The 17,507-nt window shown below is 33.9% G+C and overlaps 1 protein-coding gene across 1 annotated transcript in view; it reads left to right on the forward strand.

The window, feature by feature from the left end:
• The window catches only part of LOC129948375 (uncharacterized), a 66,325-nt gene extending 54,870 nt beyond the window's left edge, over positions 1-11,455 (forward strand). Inside the window, exons 4-5 of the mRNA XM_056059350.1 lie at positions 10,785-11,027; positions 11,237-11,455. Coding sequence (XP_055915325.1) covers positions 10,785-11,027; positions 11,237-11,327 — 334 coding nt within the window. The 3' untranslated portion in view covers positions 11,328-11,455. The remainder of the gene's footprint in view (positions 1-10,784; positions 11,028-11,236) is intronic.
• Positions 11,456-17,507: the final 6,052 nt, after the last annotated feature.

A 17,507-nucleotide genomic window follows, 5' to 3' on the forward strand; every position in this document is an offset into this window, starting at 1 on the left:
ATTCAAATTGACAGTTTTTATCAAAAAAATAAAAACTTAAAAAAATGAATAAACATTTTTAAAAATTGATTTTCGACTCAAATATTGAAATATCTTTTCAAAACTGGGAGAACTAAAACTTAAACTACTTTTATCTTTTGAAAAATATTGTTGTTAACATTGATTAAAATATTTAAAAAAAACTAATTGATAGTTTAAACAAAAATAAAAACTTAAAAAAAAAACAATTTGGTAAAAATCTATTTTCGACTCAAATAGCTTTTCAGTAAAGAGGCTGGGATGCGACCCACACTGATAATATCCCATCCCCTCTGTCGATTTGTCTTGCTTAAAAGTTTGTCTATATGTACTCGTACCAATTTTTACCAAATTTGCGTACTATTTTTTGTAGATTTTATTTTTATAAAAATACGGACTGTTGGATTTGTATGTAAAATAAAATAGTTTGAAGCCAATATTTCAAATTTTTGAAAAGATATTTGAGTCGAAAATCAATTTTTACCAACTTTTGTTAATTTTTTTTTAGGTTTTTAATTTTTTGTACAAAAACTGTCAATTCCATTTTTCTCAAAATATTACTGAATGTTAACAATAATAGTTTTTGAAAGATAAAATACATTAAAGCCAATATCTTCAATTTTTGAAAAGATATTTGAGTCGAAAATCAATTTTTACCAACTTTTATACATATTTTTTAGGTTTTTAATTTTTTGTACAAAAACTGTCAATTCGATTTTTCTCAAAATTTGTTTGAATGTTGAAAACAATATTTCTTATAAGTAAAAATTAGTTAGAAGCTATTATCTCAAACTTTTGAAAAGATATTTGAGTCGAAATTCATATTTTACTAACTTTTGTTAATTTTTTTTTTCCGTTTTTAATTTTTTGTACAAAAACTGTCAATTCGATTTTTTTCAAAATTTAACTGAAGGTTGACAACAATATTTTTTGAAAGATGAAAGTAAATTAAAGCCAATATCTCAAAAGTTTGAAAAGATATTCGAGTCGAAAATCAATTTTTACCAACTTTTATTAATTTTTTTTAGGTTTTTATTTTTTGTAAAAAGAACTGCCTATTCGATTTTTCTCAAAATGTTTCAGAATGTTGAAAACAATCTTTCTTATAAGAAAAAATAAGTATGAAGAATAAATGTCCAGTTTTTGAAAAGGTATTTGAATCGATAATCAATTTTTACCAACTTTGAGTAATGTTTTTTTTAGATTTTTATTTATTATAAAAAAACTGCCAATTTTATTTTTCTCAAAATTTGATCAGAAGTCAAAAATATTATTCTTTCCTGCACAAAATTGCTTTGGAGATGAAATCATATTTTAGTCGTAAAATTTTGGAGGTGTAAAATTTTTGTTTTCAGTTTTTTTGATTTATAAAAAAACCGAAATTTTCCTGAGAGCCCTTTCTGCATCTCTCTGCCTTATTATCTGTATAACAACATTTATTTGAAATCGATATCTCTTTTGGTTCTTGAGCTATGGATGACGAAAAAAACGTCGCGAACGTATGGACGCACAGACATCTTTCGAAAAATATTTTATTTCGACTCTAGGGACCTTGAAACGTCGAGAAATGTCAAAATTTTCAATTTGACAAATCGGACCCATTACAATAACTCCTTATGTGAAGTTAATAAAAATATTGTCCTCAACCTTTTTTATTTCACAAAAAATATTGTTTTCGGTATTCAGTAGTTTTTTTTTATAAAAAAATAAAATCTACAAAGTATAGTTCGCGAATTTGGTAAAAATTGATGTTCGGTTCTTGATATTTTAAAATTTTTAAGAATAATTAAACTGACAACTTTTTTAACCCAACACGAAAACCTGCAAACTTTTAAACAAGGCAAATCGACAGATGGAATGGGAAGTTATAAAGTTGAATTATTTTTTCAACTTCCCAAATTGGTCATTATCGTTTTAATGTTTTAGCCTTTGATCAGTCTTTACAGCAAATTGGTTGGATGACTCAATTTGGAAATTAATATTCATGAAAAATAATATTATTCTATTTAATTTCATAACAGTGTTGTGACGAATCTAAGAAGTTTTTTTCGAAAAAGACTGTACAAAAGAATGATTAGACACACAAATTTATGTCATCAATTACTAAATATTATTTTTGTAAAAATAATTCAAAATGCTTAACAACCAAAAACGGTTTAAGCCTAAGTTGAAACTCAAAATACATATGCCTTAACAATGAATGATATGTTGATTTTGAAAATTACAAATCTTTCTCATTTAGATAAAATTTAAAGCATTTAAGTATCTTACCTAGTTTCTGGAAATTCCCATTCGTTATGACTCTTTATTTGCGTCCATATGAATTTTCGAGAAAGTTTTGGAGAAAAATACATTTTGGACTTAATTTTTAGTATTTTTCTGTTGAAAACAATTTTAGCAAAAATGATTAAGCGTTTCTTTTAGATTTTTGTAAGAGAGCTAAAATCTTAACTTTTGAAGTTTTTTTTAATATTATATAAAAAATTATAAATATTTCAACTGAATATTAAAGGAAAAGATTATAGATTTGGAAAACCATAACGGATTTAAAGGAATCATGATTTATATAGCTTTGAAAAGCCATATTTACTTATGTTTTTTATTTTCGAATTATAAAAGTGATATCTAAAAAACCTGACATGATAAATTAATTTTGAAGTTGTATTTGAACTAATGCCGCAAAATCCATTAAAAAAGTAAAATTTTAATGTCAGTAAGAAAACCTTGTCAACCAGTGTTATATATATATATTTTTTGTAAAACCTTTTCACCAAATTCGTCACCATGGAAACGGTTGCAGTATCATTTAATTTTCATAAAATTCTCCATGACCAATTCAAACATTTACAGCTGTATGTTCTTAAGTCTTTAAAGTCCTGAGAATCGATTGTAGAGCATGGGCATAAACCTTATTTTTCACTACGGCCAAAAGAACAAAATTATAAAGGCGTTAAATCACAAGAATTTTGTAGCCACCTCTGTGATCACCTCTTCAAGAAATAACACGTTTAGGAAAATGTTCTTGCAATATAGTGATGGTTCTGTTGTTTGTGAAGCATCTCCAAATCAATCAATGAAACCGTTTACTGTAACAATTACAATAGCCTCATTTTCGAAATGTTGTTTCCTCTCTCTTTGGGAGCGTCTGACGGGGTAAATCTAAAAGTGAGGTAAGGTTCGGTTAAAGTGGCTGTCAATGATGAAAACGGATACACTAAGGCCAGTTTAACTTCCCATTGTGATACCACATGAATCTTGAGGCTTCCTCCTAAGATCAATGGAACCAGTGTGAGTCCCTTACGAAACGTGAGAGGCTGATTATGCTGATATGATTTAGATCCTTTAGATCGTTTTTGAGCTAGAGCAGGGCAGAGGAGGTGAAGAACTGTTTCCTCCTCTTCCTCGTCCATACATCTTCTGCAAAAGTCATTTGAGAATACGCCTAGCCGCGTGGCGTGCTTTCCTCTTAAACAGCTTTCACATGAGCGAATTACAAAATGTGAGTTAATGTACGTTTGAAGACATTATTTCCACACAAATTCTTAACAAAACGATATCAATATAGTTTCTATTTGATATATGATGCATACTTTTACTTACATAACTTAATAAATTTAAGAAAACAAATTTATTCGTCGCGAAAAAAATTGTAGTTCATCCCAACTGTTAAACTTTATTCGCGTTTCACATTATCCACACTCGCAACGAATAAAATAATCGCGCGTACTTAACCTAAAAAAATCATTCTTGTTTTGGTTTCGATGATGAATGGTGTTCGGCTGTGGCTCATTAGCGACGAATTAAAAACTCTCATGTGAAAGAAATGTCAAAATCGACGAATATTCGTTCATTCGTTGGTCGTGCTCATGTGAATAGTGCTTTAGACAGTGTCCGGTTATGACACCTATTATCGAGCTCACATGCGATCTGCTTAGAGATAGCAAGCACATTGAACGCTTTAAATTTGGTGTTGCCCAGATGTTTTTTGTGACCTGACACGTGGAGATGTTGTTCCACATGGTGCCTGCCCTCCTCGCAGCGTCTTGCATTAGCAATAGTTTACAAGTAGCAATGCCAGCATTTGCCAAACATGGTAGAATGGGTTGTTCTCTACAGTTCCTGGGGAGTTCATCTGACTTACAGTTACCTGGAATGTCTATATGGCCCGGCACCCAGCAAAGGTGAATATTAAACTGTTGTGCCATCTCCATTAGAGCTAATCGACAGTTATGGATTGTTATAAAGTTTGTAGAGACAGAGTCCAGAGATTTGATAACAGCCTGACTATCTGAGAAGATACGGATATCTGATGTTGAATCATGTTTTCCTTAAGCCAGGACAATACTTCCTTTATCGCCAAAAGTTCCGCCTGGAACACGCTACAATGATTGGGAAGGCGGAATGAGAGACTTAATTTCAGTCGTTTAGAATACACACCTCCACCAACCCCTTCTTTTCACTTTGAACCATCTGTGTAAAAATGGATTGACTATCCTCCCAGAAAGATCTGGAGGGTAAAAAAATAAGAAAGTTTCTGTCGAATTGCAGTTGGAAGTGTCTGTGCTTTGGAATTGATTCTAAATAACTAAGAATTACGAAGTGGCCAATTTTGTTGTTAATCCACTGCGACGAAGCTTTGAGGCAAATAGCATAGCTTGCAGCTATTTGTTTGCTATGAATATATCAAGAGGTGTTAGGTAGAGTAGAGTAAGATGTCCAGTGCCGCAGATGGGGTCGTGCCAAGTGATCCGCTTATACATACTCGTACATAGGCAAGCTGAACGTTGGACTTTATATAATTTGTCGCGGTTTATAGCTTTCTCTAAAGCAGTAAACCATTCTGCCACACCGTACATTAAAACTGTCTAATTACCGATGTGTAAAGCGAATGCGTGATTCTGGGTTATAAGCCCCATATATTACCAATAGCTTTCTTTTCAAGAAAAAAGAACTACAGTAGCTTTTTTGACTCTTTACGTTGCGTTTCCAATTTATTTTTTTATCTTAAATAAGACGCAGGGGCCCTTCTATGTAACTCGATTCTACTTTTGATTCTACTTGAAACTCATTTCGGATTCTATTTTCAAATTGTACTACGTATGAAAGTAGAATCTTATGCCGGTTATACCAACTTGTTTTCAAAAAATTTGTTCTTTCAAACGAGTATCGAGTTGTTTAACAGTTTTAAAAACAAAACAAAAATAAAACATCAAATTTTTGGCCAAGAATAATTATTACAAAAATGAACACCGGTAAAATTTGCAAGGAAATGAAGATCGATACGAGCAAATAATAGAAGAATAAGAGATAACTCTAAAATAAGCGTATATTGGGGCTATTGTGGATAAATTTCGCACCAAAATTTTGCGGAAGGATTTAAGTTTAATGCCTTTTAAAATACAGCTGGTGCAAAAATTTAAGCCGAACGACCTACGGCAAGGTAAATTTTTTGCTGAATGGGCCCTTGGAAAGTTGGCCGAAGATCCACTTTTTTGCCGAAAAATGTTTGGCTGATTGGATACGTAAATAAGCAGAATTTCCAGTTTTGGAATGAATATCAGCCAGAAGCATTGCAAGAGCTACCAATGCATCCAGAAAAAGTCACAGTATGATGCTGTTTGACATATGGTTTCAACAATACGGTGCCACATGCAACACAGCACGCGAAACAATAGGCTTCTTTCACGTTCGGGATCTGCCAATTGGCCACCAGATCGTGCGATTTAACGCCTTAAGCCTATTTGTGGGGCTATGTTAAAGCTAATGTCTAAACAGACAAGCAAGCTTCAATTGACGCATTGAAAGACAACATTGAAGCATTTTTGCGTGAGAAACCGGCCGAAATATTGGAAAGAGTATGCTAAAATTGGACTAAGCGATTTTACCATTAAAGGCGCAGTCAAGTTCAACATTTGCATAAAATAATCTTCAAATATTAAATTATATGGACCGTATTATCGATTTAAATAAAGATTTATTGCATTTTTCTCAATTTTATGTGTTTCTTTTGGAAAAATTGCCCCTTATATACGGTAGAATATTTGAATGCATTCTTAATGAAAAATATAGTTTTAGTTTTATTAAGAGCTATCATCTTTCTAAAGACGGATTTATGTTCTTATTTAACACCTTATCATCCGACATGACTTCTCTCAGAAGACAAAATGCTGTTTCGATTATCATCAAGTTATCAGAAGCATTAAATTCTTTGGCAACAGGAGGTTACCAAAACAAATCGTTGGTGACAAGACCGCTGGAATTGCACAGCAAACCATGTCAAAAATACTTGTCGAAATTTTGACACCAATAGAAAGAGTCATGTGCCCTCTGAAGATGAGTTTTGAAATGAATGTGGAAGAGAAACAAAAGTCCAAACGCTATTTTTGGCAAAAATCAAGAATTTCCGGTATAATTATTTGGGTGGTAGATGGAACTCATGTTCTACATTTTACTTACACTTTGACAAAAAAACTCGCTCGCAAACACATTTGATGTAGAGTTCCTCGTTTATTCGAAAGTTCATAAGATTATAGTTGGCACTACTAAAACTATTTGATTCTCGTTGATTCGAAAGTAGTCAAATAGATCCATAGTACCAATTTTTCGAATTCGAGCAATTTAATTGTAGAAGCGAATTACATAGTAGGTCCCCAGGTACTTAGCCTAGTCTGAGAATTTTAATTGGATTCCTTTAATATATTTAGGAAGGTTAACAAATGGAATTTTGTATTTCCTTGAAAATAGAACTAAATCGGGGTTTGTGTGGGTTAACACCCAGTCCACACTGATCAGCCCAAAAGTATTAACCTACCTAAGGCATTTTTTAAGAGTTCTTTTAAGGTGTTAAGATGCTTTCCTGGTAGATACTCGTTACATTAGTTATGAGTCTTTATTTGAATTTATATGAAGTTTTAAGATACTTCGAACATTTTGGAAAACACCTTTTGGACTTCATTTTTAATTTTAACCATTTGATATAAAGTTTTAAAAATATCCGTTTTTAACAATATTTGTATATCTTTAAGTATATTTAAAAAACATTAAATAATAGAATTGTTTAGGAAACATATTCGTTACAAGAACTTTACTTACTTTTAAACCGTTTTCTGTTGAAAACCATTTTAGCAAAAATAGCTTAGCGCTTCTTTTAGATTTTTTTAAGACAGGTCAAATCTAACAAAATGCTGAGGTTTTTTTTTGAATATCATATGAATTAATATAAATATTCCAACTGAATATGAAACAAAAAGATTATAGATTTGGAAGACCATCAAGGATTTTAATGAAAAAGATACTTCATTTTAAAAAGTGATATCTCAAAAACCTGACGTGGTACATTGATTCTGAAGTCGGATTTGAATTAAGGCCGCCAAAACTAATTGAAGAGGTTCAATTTTAATGCCAGTAAGAAAACTCTGTCGACCAATGTTTTCAAATACGCCAAATTTATCACCACATCAAAGGTTTCAGTACCATTGCCTTTTCATGGAATTCTTCATGAAAGGTCACTTTAAGGTCACTAGAATTGATTGTGGAGCAGTGTCGTAAACCTTATTTTTCATGAGTACCAAAAGAAAAAAAATTAAAGGCGTTGAATCTCAAGATCTCCGCACTAAACAGTGACTTGTTGAGAATAAACAGTTTTCAACAACCTACCAAGGTCTAACGCGACCATTCTACTTTGTTTATATAAAGTTAGGAAGTGCGAAGTGAAAGTGCTCCAAATGACCAAAGATGATGTTTTATTGTAAATCTGGATCTTAAAAAAATCCAATCAGAGAAAACACGGAGTTGCAGGTGATCAACCTTCGTGAGTTCTTGTGAAATTGAACTTGAAAATCTTTAAATTCAGGTTTTTATGTTAAAAACTATGCTATGCCATTTGTGGAGTGCCTAATTTATTTCTCTGTTGATCTTTAGCAACACACACGGTTTGGTTAAATCCCCACTAAAGCTAAGCTCTTTACTTTTATCCCGAAAGTGAGTAGACGAGGTCACGTATCCGTGAAGGATTTCAGACCAATAAGCTTAACACCTTTTGTGCTTAAAACCTTGGAGCGCATTCTTGATTACCATATTAGAGAAATCCTAGTTGGACGACCTCTCGAAAGATCTCAGCGTGCTTATCTTAAGGGCAGATCTACGGAGACTGCCCTCCATGAGGTAGTGCGTACTGTAGAACAAACAATCCATTATAAAGAATTTACTCTTGCCACCTTCCTCGACATAGAAGGTGCTTTTAACAACGTCCTTACAGAATCCATAGAAGAATCGCTCGTTAAGTTAGGTGTAGAAGACTTCATTCGAGAATGGATTATTTCAATGATCAGTGGTAGGAAGATTCGAGCCACTCTAGGTAATACAATCGCAACAAAACACGTAAGTAGGGGAACACCCCAGGGTGGTGTTCATTCGCCTCTTCTATGGCTTCTGGTCATGGATACAATTCTTGTTAAATTAGAGATATGTCGAGTGAACGCAGTAGCCTACGCGGATGATTTGGTGCTATTGGTGTCAGGAAAGTACACCTCTGTGATTAGTGAAATCACGGAGTCAGCTTTGAAGAAAGTTAGCAACTGGGCCACGAGCTGTGGACTAGAAGTTAACTAAAGTAAAACTGAACTGTTGCTCTTTACCACCAAAACTAAAGTACCGCTCTTCAAGCTACCTCGACTCAACGGTCAAATCTTATCATTGTCTTTCAGTGCAAAATATTTGGGAGTTATACTCGACACTAAACTAAATATTGAAGTACGGGTTAAGAAGGTCTGTGTTGCCTTCTACGCCTGCAGCAAAACTATAGGCAAAAAGTGGACACTTCAGTCGAAGATGATTTTATGGACGTACACAGTAGTACGCCCAATCTTAACATATGGTTCGATTGTGTGGTGGCCTGCTCTTACCAAAGCCTATAATATTAATACGCTAAAGAAGGTTCAGAGAACAGCTTGCGAGGGCACCACAGGGGCCATGCGTACTTGCCCAACGGACGCCTTAAATGTTATTTTGGATCTTCTATCAATCGACCTTTTTATTAAATACATAGAGTTTCCTGCAGCGCTATAAGGCTGAAGGAATCAAATAGCTGGTTGTCAAAACCTTATGGCCAACACTACGAAATTGATTCCCTCAGATATTACCTCGGTAGACACTGACTACTGCACTCCTACTTTTAACCTTAGTAAGGGTTTTAAGGTTATTTTCCCATCGAGAGAAGATTGGGAGAATGACATCGTGTCGATAGGCTTCGACACAACCATCTTTACTGACGGCTCAAAGATGGAGTGCGGAGTTGGTTCTGGGATCTTTTCTGAGTCTCTAAATGTACCCAAATCCTTTAGGCTCCCTGACTTTGCTAGCGTTTTTCAGGCTGAACTGCTGGCAATAAGGGAGGCATGTAAGATACTTAAACAAAACCCAAACCAAAAGCGAAATGCGGCTATCTTTACAGACAGTCAGGCAGCTGTCAAAGCCATTAATAACGGCCACATCCTCATCTTAATTGGTCCAGCAATGTCGCGATGCGGCGATGAGCTTGCGAGCCTGAATATTAAACTCGGTGTCATCCTGTTCTGGGTTCCGGGTCATAGTGGTATCGTGGGAAATGAACGGGCTGACGAGCTAGCCAGGCAATGGTTAACATTCGTCTTGGTGCTATGAAGGGTAAAATCTTTTCTATCTACCAAACTGAATCAAACCTAAGGTGGAGCAATTTACCCAACTGCATTATCTAGGAAGATATGGCCCACCTATAACAAAACCCGTACAAACGATCTTCTATGCAGGCCAAGACAAGACATAGCCAGGATTGTTGCGGTATGTACCAGACATTGGCCTATAGGAGTTCATGCAGAGAAGTTGGGTATCTCTTACAACACCTTTTGCCGTAGCTATAGTGACCAAAGAGAAAGTGAAACGATAATCCATTTCCTCTGCAAATGTCCTGCTTTGGCAAACACTAGAATGAAATACTTTCGAAAAGCATTCTTTCAAGACCTAATCTTTTTTTTCAATGCGACAAAACGGCTCTAACATAATCACTATGAAGCTTCTCTATAAATCTATCCCTTTCAATCAAAGGTCAAACGAGTTTTTGGTATCAAAACTGCGTACTACAGCGCTAATTGGATCTCAGGCTAGGTTGCCTTGAGATCGCCATTTCTACCTACCTACCTACTTACACTCAAAGATGTTTTATGCTGTTTAGGTCTATAAAACGTTTGGTTATACGTTGAAATTAAAACAGGATTGTTTTTTGAAAGTCAGACTTGAAAAACTTATATTTCAAGGCACTTATCCCTACAAATATACGTTCAACAATTCGGGTTACATAAAAAAAACTCCCAAAATTTGTTGTAGCCCTTAGAATAATACATAGTTACAAACAAATTTTTAGAACCAAAGAGATTGGCCGTTTCTTATTTTCTTTAAATAATGAGTCATAAGGTGACAGAAAAAACACAGAATTGCAGATACATTTTTGCGAAGTCCGTAACTGATATTTTTATCAAAAATTTATCAGAAGACTATTTTGGTTTTAAGCAATATTATCAAATATTTTAGTAAAACACTTCGACATTTAGAACAAGAAAAGGAATGAATTCTTATGAAGTATTCTAGACGTTTTTAAAATTTTCCTTTTTTTAAATTAAGTTCAATTCTAGAATTTAGCAAGGGAAATACTATGCAGTACACATAATATTTATGTTTGTTTAAAACTTATGTTACATTTGCCTAAACTTCTTATTTGTTATTATTTATTTCAGTGATGGTGGATATTCGGATTGCGTGCAATGCTGGAGCGTTTGTAAAGTAGCTGGAGGTTGGAGATTATCTCCATTCTATATTGCCTTCGGAACTGCATTAATTATGTGGCCAAATAATTTATGGTTAAGTTATGTAGCAGGAATATTATTATTGTTTTTGGCATCCTTAAGACTTTGCACATTGTTTCGCCTTAGCAGTAATATAAAAGATGAGGGTCTTTTGCCCCATTGTGAGTTTGAAAAGTAAGTGTTTGTTTAATGCATTTTTGTGGGGCATGGAAATACTATTATTATTGTTATACAAAATAAAAACTGACTAAATATTCTTTTCATTTCCAAACCTCTTATGTCAGAATGACATTATGTGTTTTAATTTACATGTGAAAATTTCATTAGAATTAATATAATGTACATATGCAAAACTTCTTTGTTTCTTTTTTTTGTCATTACAGGGTCGATGGCTTTGCGGATGTTGCAGATGATATAATGCAGGAAGGATGTCAAAGTCTCGAAGATGAAGAACCCATTGATGATGTTTGCTAACTGTAACATTTGTTTATGAAAAGAAAAAAATGTTTTTTGTACAAAGTTATCGACTATCACATATTTTTATACCAATTTAAAAGACAATAAAAGCCAAAAAGTTTAATAAAATGTTAAAAAATCAAAAATTGTTATTAAAGTTATTAAAGATCAAAAATTCAGACCTCAATATGGTAAGTAAAAATTTATGAGGCTTGACTCTTCACAAGGTAATGAAATTGATTTGTGTAATTTTAGTTCATTCAAATTAGAAAAACTTGTTAACTTGTTAAAAACTCGTTAAAAAAAATCTGTAAAATTTGGAGTGGCGAAAACAATTTTAGAAAGCTTAGAGTGAAGAGCAGTTTTATCCTAACTTTGTATATAAAAACTATAGTACTCTTATGTAAAATGAATTTTTAGTTCATTGATGGTTGACAGGCGGCCGGCGCTGGGAGCTGGGAGTACTGAAAATTGTTGTGGAGATTACAGAAGTTAAAGCTTTGTACATGAAATGGAATAGTCATACTATACATAAACATGTGAGAAAAAAAGAAAGAATCTCCAATGTCAAGTGTCATAAATGTTACACAATTTTTCCGCATAATCCTCTTTGCGCTAGTGTTTTGTCCGTTAAAAGTAGAACCATCGTGAAGTTGGCTACTAGCAGTCCATGTATGGTATGTCTATGAATAGTACTATCATGGAGAGGAACGAACGAAGCGACGTCTGGGCGAACATCAATGAACTAAATCTGCAAAGTTTGTGGAGAATTTTAAATGGGGAAAATTTGGAGACAATTTGATGATTCAAAACAGAAAAGAATGTATACAAAAGTGCTATGGGTGGAGGGAGACCATAAGGAAATATTTATTTATGTATTGTGTATAGAGCAATAATTAAAACAAATACCAAAGCCAAATAGCAAATTCAAATTTAAAAGTTGTAACTGTTGCCTGTTAGCCCATTGTCAATGTATGAAACAAAAATACGTTGAAATACCTATATTTTCAAAACAAAAAAGGAAATAGGTACAATGTTTTTGTATTTCTTAGGTATATATGTATGTATCTACATATGTAGTATGTATATTTGATCAAATGAAAGTAGGAATTATTGTTATTGAAATGATACGCTATGGATAAAGTTAATTTAAAAAGAAGACAGATATAAGTCAATGGCGTATTAGGGGGTTGTGGGGTTAATGACCCTATTCCAATCGCTCAGCGGAAAATCATTATTTTTTGACCAATGGACGATCCTGGGAAGGGTCATATGTGCTTAAAAGCTCATACAGTTAAGTTACATAATTTAAGACTTTATCTAAAGATTTTTAAGTAATTTAGCGATATTCACCAAAAACTGATTTGCTGTCAAAAATAACTAAAATGTTTATTTTCAATTTCGAAAAAATTTAAATTATTTTCTTATGGTCTTTTCTAAGGTTCTTAAGAAGAAACCTTGAATAAGAGATCGCTAATTGCCTTTAATTGTCCGAAACTCGTCTTCAGTTCCATCTTATTTTTAACTTCCCATGGGAAGTTATTGTAATAGTCCGATTTGTCAAATTGAAAATTTTGACATTTATCGACGTTTCAAGGTCCCTAGAGTCGAAATAAAAGATTTTTAGAAAGATGTGTGCGCGTGCGTGTGTACGTACGTTCGCGACTTTTTTTTCGTTGTCCATAGCTCAAGAACCAGAAGAGATATCGATTTCAAATAATTTTTTTTATACAGATAATAAGGCAGAAAGATGCAGAAAGGGCTCTCAAGAAAATTGCGTGGGTGTTTTTTTACCATAAAAAAAATAAAAAAAATTAGGTGGCGCAACAGTCCGTAAAGAACCAGGGCCTAGTGACTTACAACTCTCAACCATTCCTTTGTGCGAGTACTGTTGTCAGGGATGGAGGGGACCTACAGTTTATATGCCGAATCCGAACAGCTAATTTGAAAAGCACTTTTTCATGACAAGAATTACTCTTGAAGGAATTGTCAATACCTCGCAAGAGGCAGTACCCGCGATTTTTTTTTAAATTAAGGTGGCACAGCCAGGGATTGAACCCAGAACCCTTGCATGACAGTCCAACGCACTTTTTTTTTAAAATTCATTTTTATTAATTCATTCTTAAACCTATCTTAAAGCTAGACAAAAATTATAAAACTAGCCTAATTATCCATAACTTACAACTAACTTAATGGTCCCATATGGACACTCTAAGTTAAACTATAACACTTAAAACTAATGCCTTTCGGCTCAAAGATCTATTTTACTTCATAAAAATTGTATTTATTTTTGTATTTATTAAAAAATTTGAAAAAAAAAAACTAATATCAATATCCTTTTTTATTTTTACTTACAAACTACTTAAAATAAGGTCCTTAAATAAAACTAACTTAAACTACCTGTTCTACCTATTAACTACTTAAAACAAGAACAACTAAAGCAGCAAATCTAACTATCTAACATTTTTTGTTTTTCATATTTTCTTGTCTTTTTTTTTATTTTATTCCATATTTTTTTTCTGTTTTTGTATTTTTTTTTTTTTTGTGCCACCATGCCTATTCTACTTAAAACTAAACCCTCAAACTATTAAACAAGTATGTAAGCCGACCAAGGTTTAAAACCCCACCTCGACTACCCACTATCAAGTGCCGATTGAAGCCACCAAAACTGGTTCTCCTGCTTCACCCTATCAGTTCGGTCCCGTTCGGACACAACCCTACTGAACCGAAGTAGCTCTGCTCCGCCTTGTGCCATGACGTCCAGATTGTACAGGAGTCGCCTATCCACGGTTCGTCGTCTGACGTGGTAGATAAGCTGAACTGCCAATTTATCTTGTATCAGACCGCATTTATCTAAGAAGAGGAATGCCTCTGGTGGAATGAAGCCGCTCAAGCGTGCACTTTCAAAATACTCATCATTCGGATAGAGCGCCCCGAAAATTAAATTGTTGGTCGAATTCTGTTGTTAAGAGCCCCGTTGTTTGAATAGTAATGCCAGTAAGAAGATTTGGCTGTTCGATATAAGCCGGTGCAGTGTCGTAAACACTGCAACTCAAACACCCGAAACTTCTCCATCTGGGAAGGGGCAACGTTGAACCACAAAGGACAACCATAAACGATCATCGGCCGTATGAGGGCCATGTAGGAAATTACCTTTACTCTGGGATCAAGCCGACTGCTGTGAAACAGCTGTTTCGTCAGGCTCCTCTGGCCCTGGTCAGAGCAGCATTTATATGTCTGTTCAAATATAAATACTGATCTAACCAAATACCGAGGTACTTTACTTCACTTTTGCTCACTAATGGCTGCCCGTGAAGATCAACGATAACCATCTTGCGTCAATTTTTGCACGTATCCCGCGTGGCCCTAGCCAACGGAGTCCGGAACAGAATTGTCTCTGACTTCTGGACATTTATTTTCAGTTTTCAGTCGTCGCAATATCGCTGAATCTTGTCGAAATCACGCGGCAAGAGAATTCTAATAACCTCGATTTTTCATTCCGTTCTGTACGCAATTAGATCGGCGGCGTACGCAATTGCCTTTGTAAGACTACCTATCAGATCGCCAAGCTGGTGAAAATGCTGAAGAGAATCCAACAATGGCTTCCTTATTTATGCCAAGCCTGCTCAGTTTTAGGTAAAGACCCTCTAACCATATTGTGTCAAAGGCCTTTTCCAAATCAACCAGAACAGCACCTGTGCATTGTTGTTTTGATTTATTCCATTGGATATCATGAATTGTGTCATGTCATGACCCGCCTTGAACCCGAACTGTTTATCTGAAATTATTTCGTTGCAGCCCACTTAGCCAGAGCCCTATTGATGATCTTTTCGAAAACTGTGCTGATGCTCGGAAGAAGATTTATCGACCGAAGATTTGACGGGTTGGAGTTGTCCTTTCCCTTTTTCGGGAGAGGATGAACCACAGCAGTCTTCCAATGCACTGAATAATACGCATTATTCAGTGCATTATTCAAGAGTGTGGTGTAAATGTCAATTGCTTCCATCGGTAAATGTCTTAGTACAACGTTGGATATACCATCGACACCTGCTGACTTTTTATTTTTTATTGAATTGAAGATAAACTGAAGCTCAACCTTCGTCGTTACTTACAAGGGAATTGGTCCCGTTTGCTCGGCGATTATGGCATTTGCCAAGGAATCGTCATTGAACCGCATGAAACCGCTGTTCTCAGATCGCCATTGTGTCATATCATTTCGAAGGTAAAAGTGATTAAGTAGGGCTCTGTTTTCCAGGTCGTGGTTGCGGCGAAAACTAACATTCACCTTGTACACTTGCTGGAAAGCAGCTCCCACCGCCTCCACTTTTTCCTTCGGACGCCACCTCCACTAGGCTACCGACTACTTATATAAAACAGTGGCACAATGCCAACTTAGCCACTGCTCAAACACTTTTAAATTTGAATTGCAAATAAAAAGAAAATTAATTTACACTTCTTCACTCGCTGGAAGTCAAAGAACGACTGACAGTCCAACGCACTAACCATCATGCCACGGGTTTTACCATAGCAGTTTGAAAAAAAGGTGAAAATTATGGTTAACCCTAAATATCTTACAAACCAAAAACGCTAAAGACTTGAATTAAATTTTATATAATATATTGAAACGTGATATCAAAGAAGTATATTTTTTGAAAAAAATCCATTTAACGGTTTTTCTAATAAATCAAAAAAAAATTGAAAACAAAATTTGTCACCTCCAAAATTTTACGACCAAAATATGATTTCATCTCCAAAACAATTTTGAGCAACGAAGAATAATGTTTTTGACATCTGATAAAATTTTGAGAAAAATCGAATTGACAGTTTTTTTTATAAAAAATAAAAATCTAAAAAAAATATTACTCAAAGTTCGCAAAAATTGAATATCGATTCAAATATCTTTTCAAAAACGTGAAATTTAGGCTTCAAACTTATTTTATCTTATAAGAAATATTGTCTTCAACATTCTGAAAAATGTTGAGAAAAATCGAATTGGCATTTTTTGTACAAAAAATTAAAAACCTGAAATAAAAGTAAGAAAAGTTGGTAAAAATTGATTTTTGACTCAAATATCTTTTCAAAAATTTGAAATATTGGCTTCAAACTAGTTTTTTCTTATAAGAAATATTGTTTTCAACATTTGGTAAAATTTTTAAAAAATTCGAATTGACAGTATATTGGCTTCAAACTTATTTTATTTTACAGAAAATATTGTTTTCGATATTCAATGATTTTATATAAAAATCCAACAGTCCGTTTTTTTCATAAAAAAAATAAAATCTACAAAAAATAGTACGCAAATTTGGTAAAAATTGATACGAGTACATATAGACAAACTTTTAAGCAAGACAAATCGACAGACGGGATGGGACGTTATCAGTGTGGGTAGCATCCCAGCCTCTTTTTTTTAAGAATTTCATACACTGTTTGGGTGCCGTTTTCTTATCTCTTAGCTAACATTTTCACAGACTCACTACTTTTACGATGTTCATTAAGCAACTTTTTCCTTAATGGACAAAACTTTACGCCATCTTTTATTTTCTGATTTTTTTTTGCAGTTAGGTAGGGGTCTCAATAGAAGATGTTTTAAATATTAAGGCGAGGAAACAACTTTAAGTCATAGAAAAAAATATATTCTTTTTATGACTTAACCCTACTTTTTTTGTATTGCATTTTTTAAGCCTAAAACAAGTTTTTTTTAATTGATAGCACAGCGCACTAACACCAAGGTATGTAAGCCCCCTGCTTGGGCTCAGAAAATGTTTCTGTTTCTTTTACGAATAATAATTTTTTACGGATATAAGAGTTTCTTATGTTAAATATTTTCATCACGGTTAATAGAGCGCCCCGGTTAATCGAACCCCGGGTAATAGAGTTTCAACTGTATTAAGTTTTTGTTTTTATTATTTGAGTATTTTGAGATACAGTTTATTAAATATAGGATTATGATCCAGACAGTATTTTGACCTCAGCTGACATTTCCTCTATAATTTATTCGGTACTAGTGTGATTTGTTACTGAAAGCATATTTTCTACTACCTTACGTTACGTTAGCCAATACAAAAAGCTTACTTTCTACGTACTTACGTTGAATCATGAAAGTTTCTCAGAAATGACACCAATCTCAAATGGGTAAAACTGGCGCTGTTTTATATATTTCACAAATTGACAGTTGACAGATAAGTCATTCGTCGATAA

This window comes from Eupeodes corollae, chromosome 2 (genome assembly GCF_945859685.1).
Source record: "Eupeodes corollae chromosome 2, idEupCoro1.1, whole genome shotgun sequence".
NCBI lineage: Eukaryota > Metazoa > Arthropoda > Insecta > Diptera > Syrphidae > Eupeodes > Eupeodes corollae.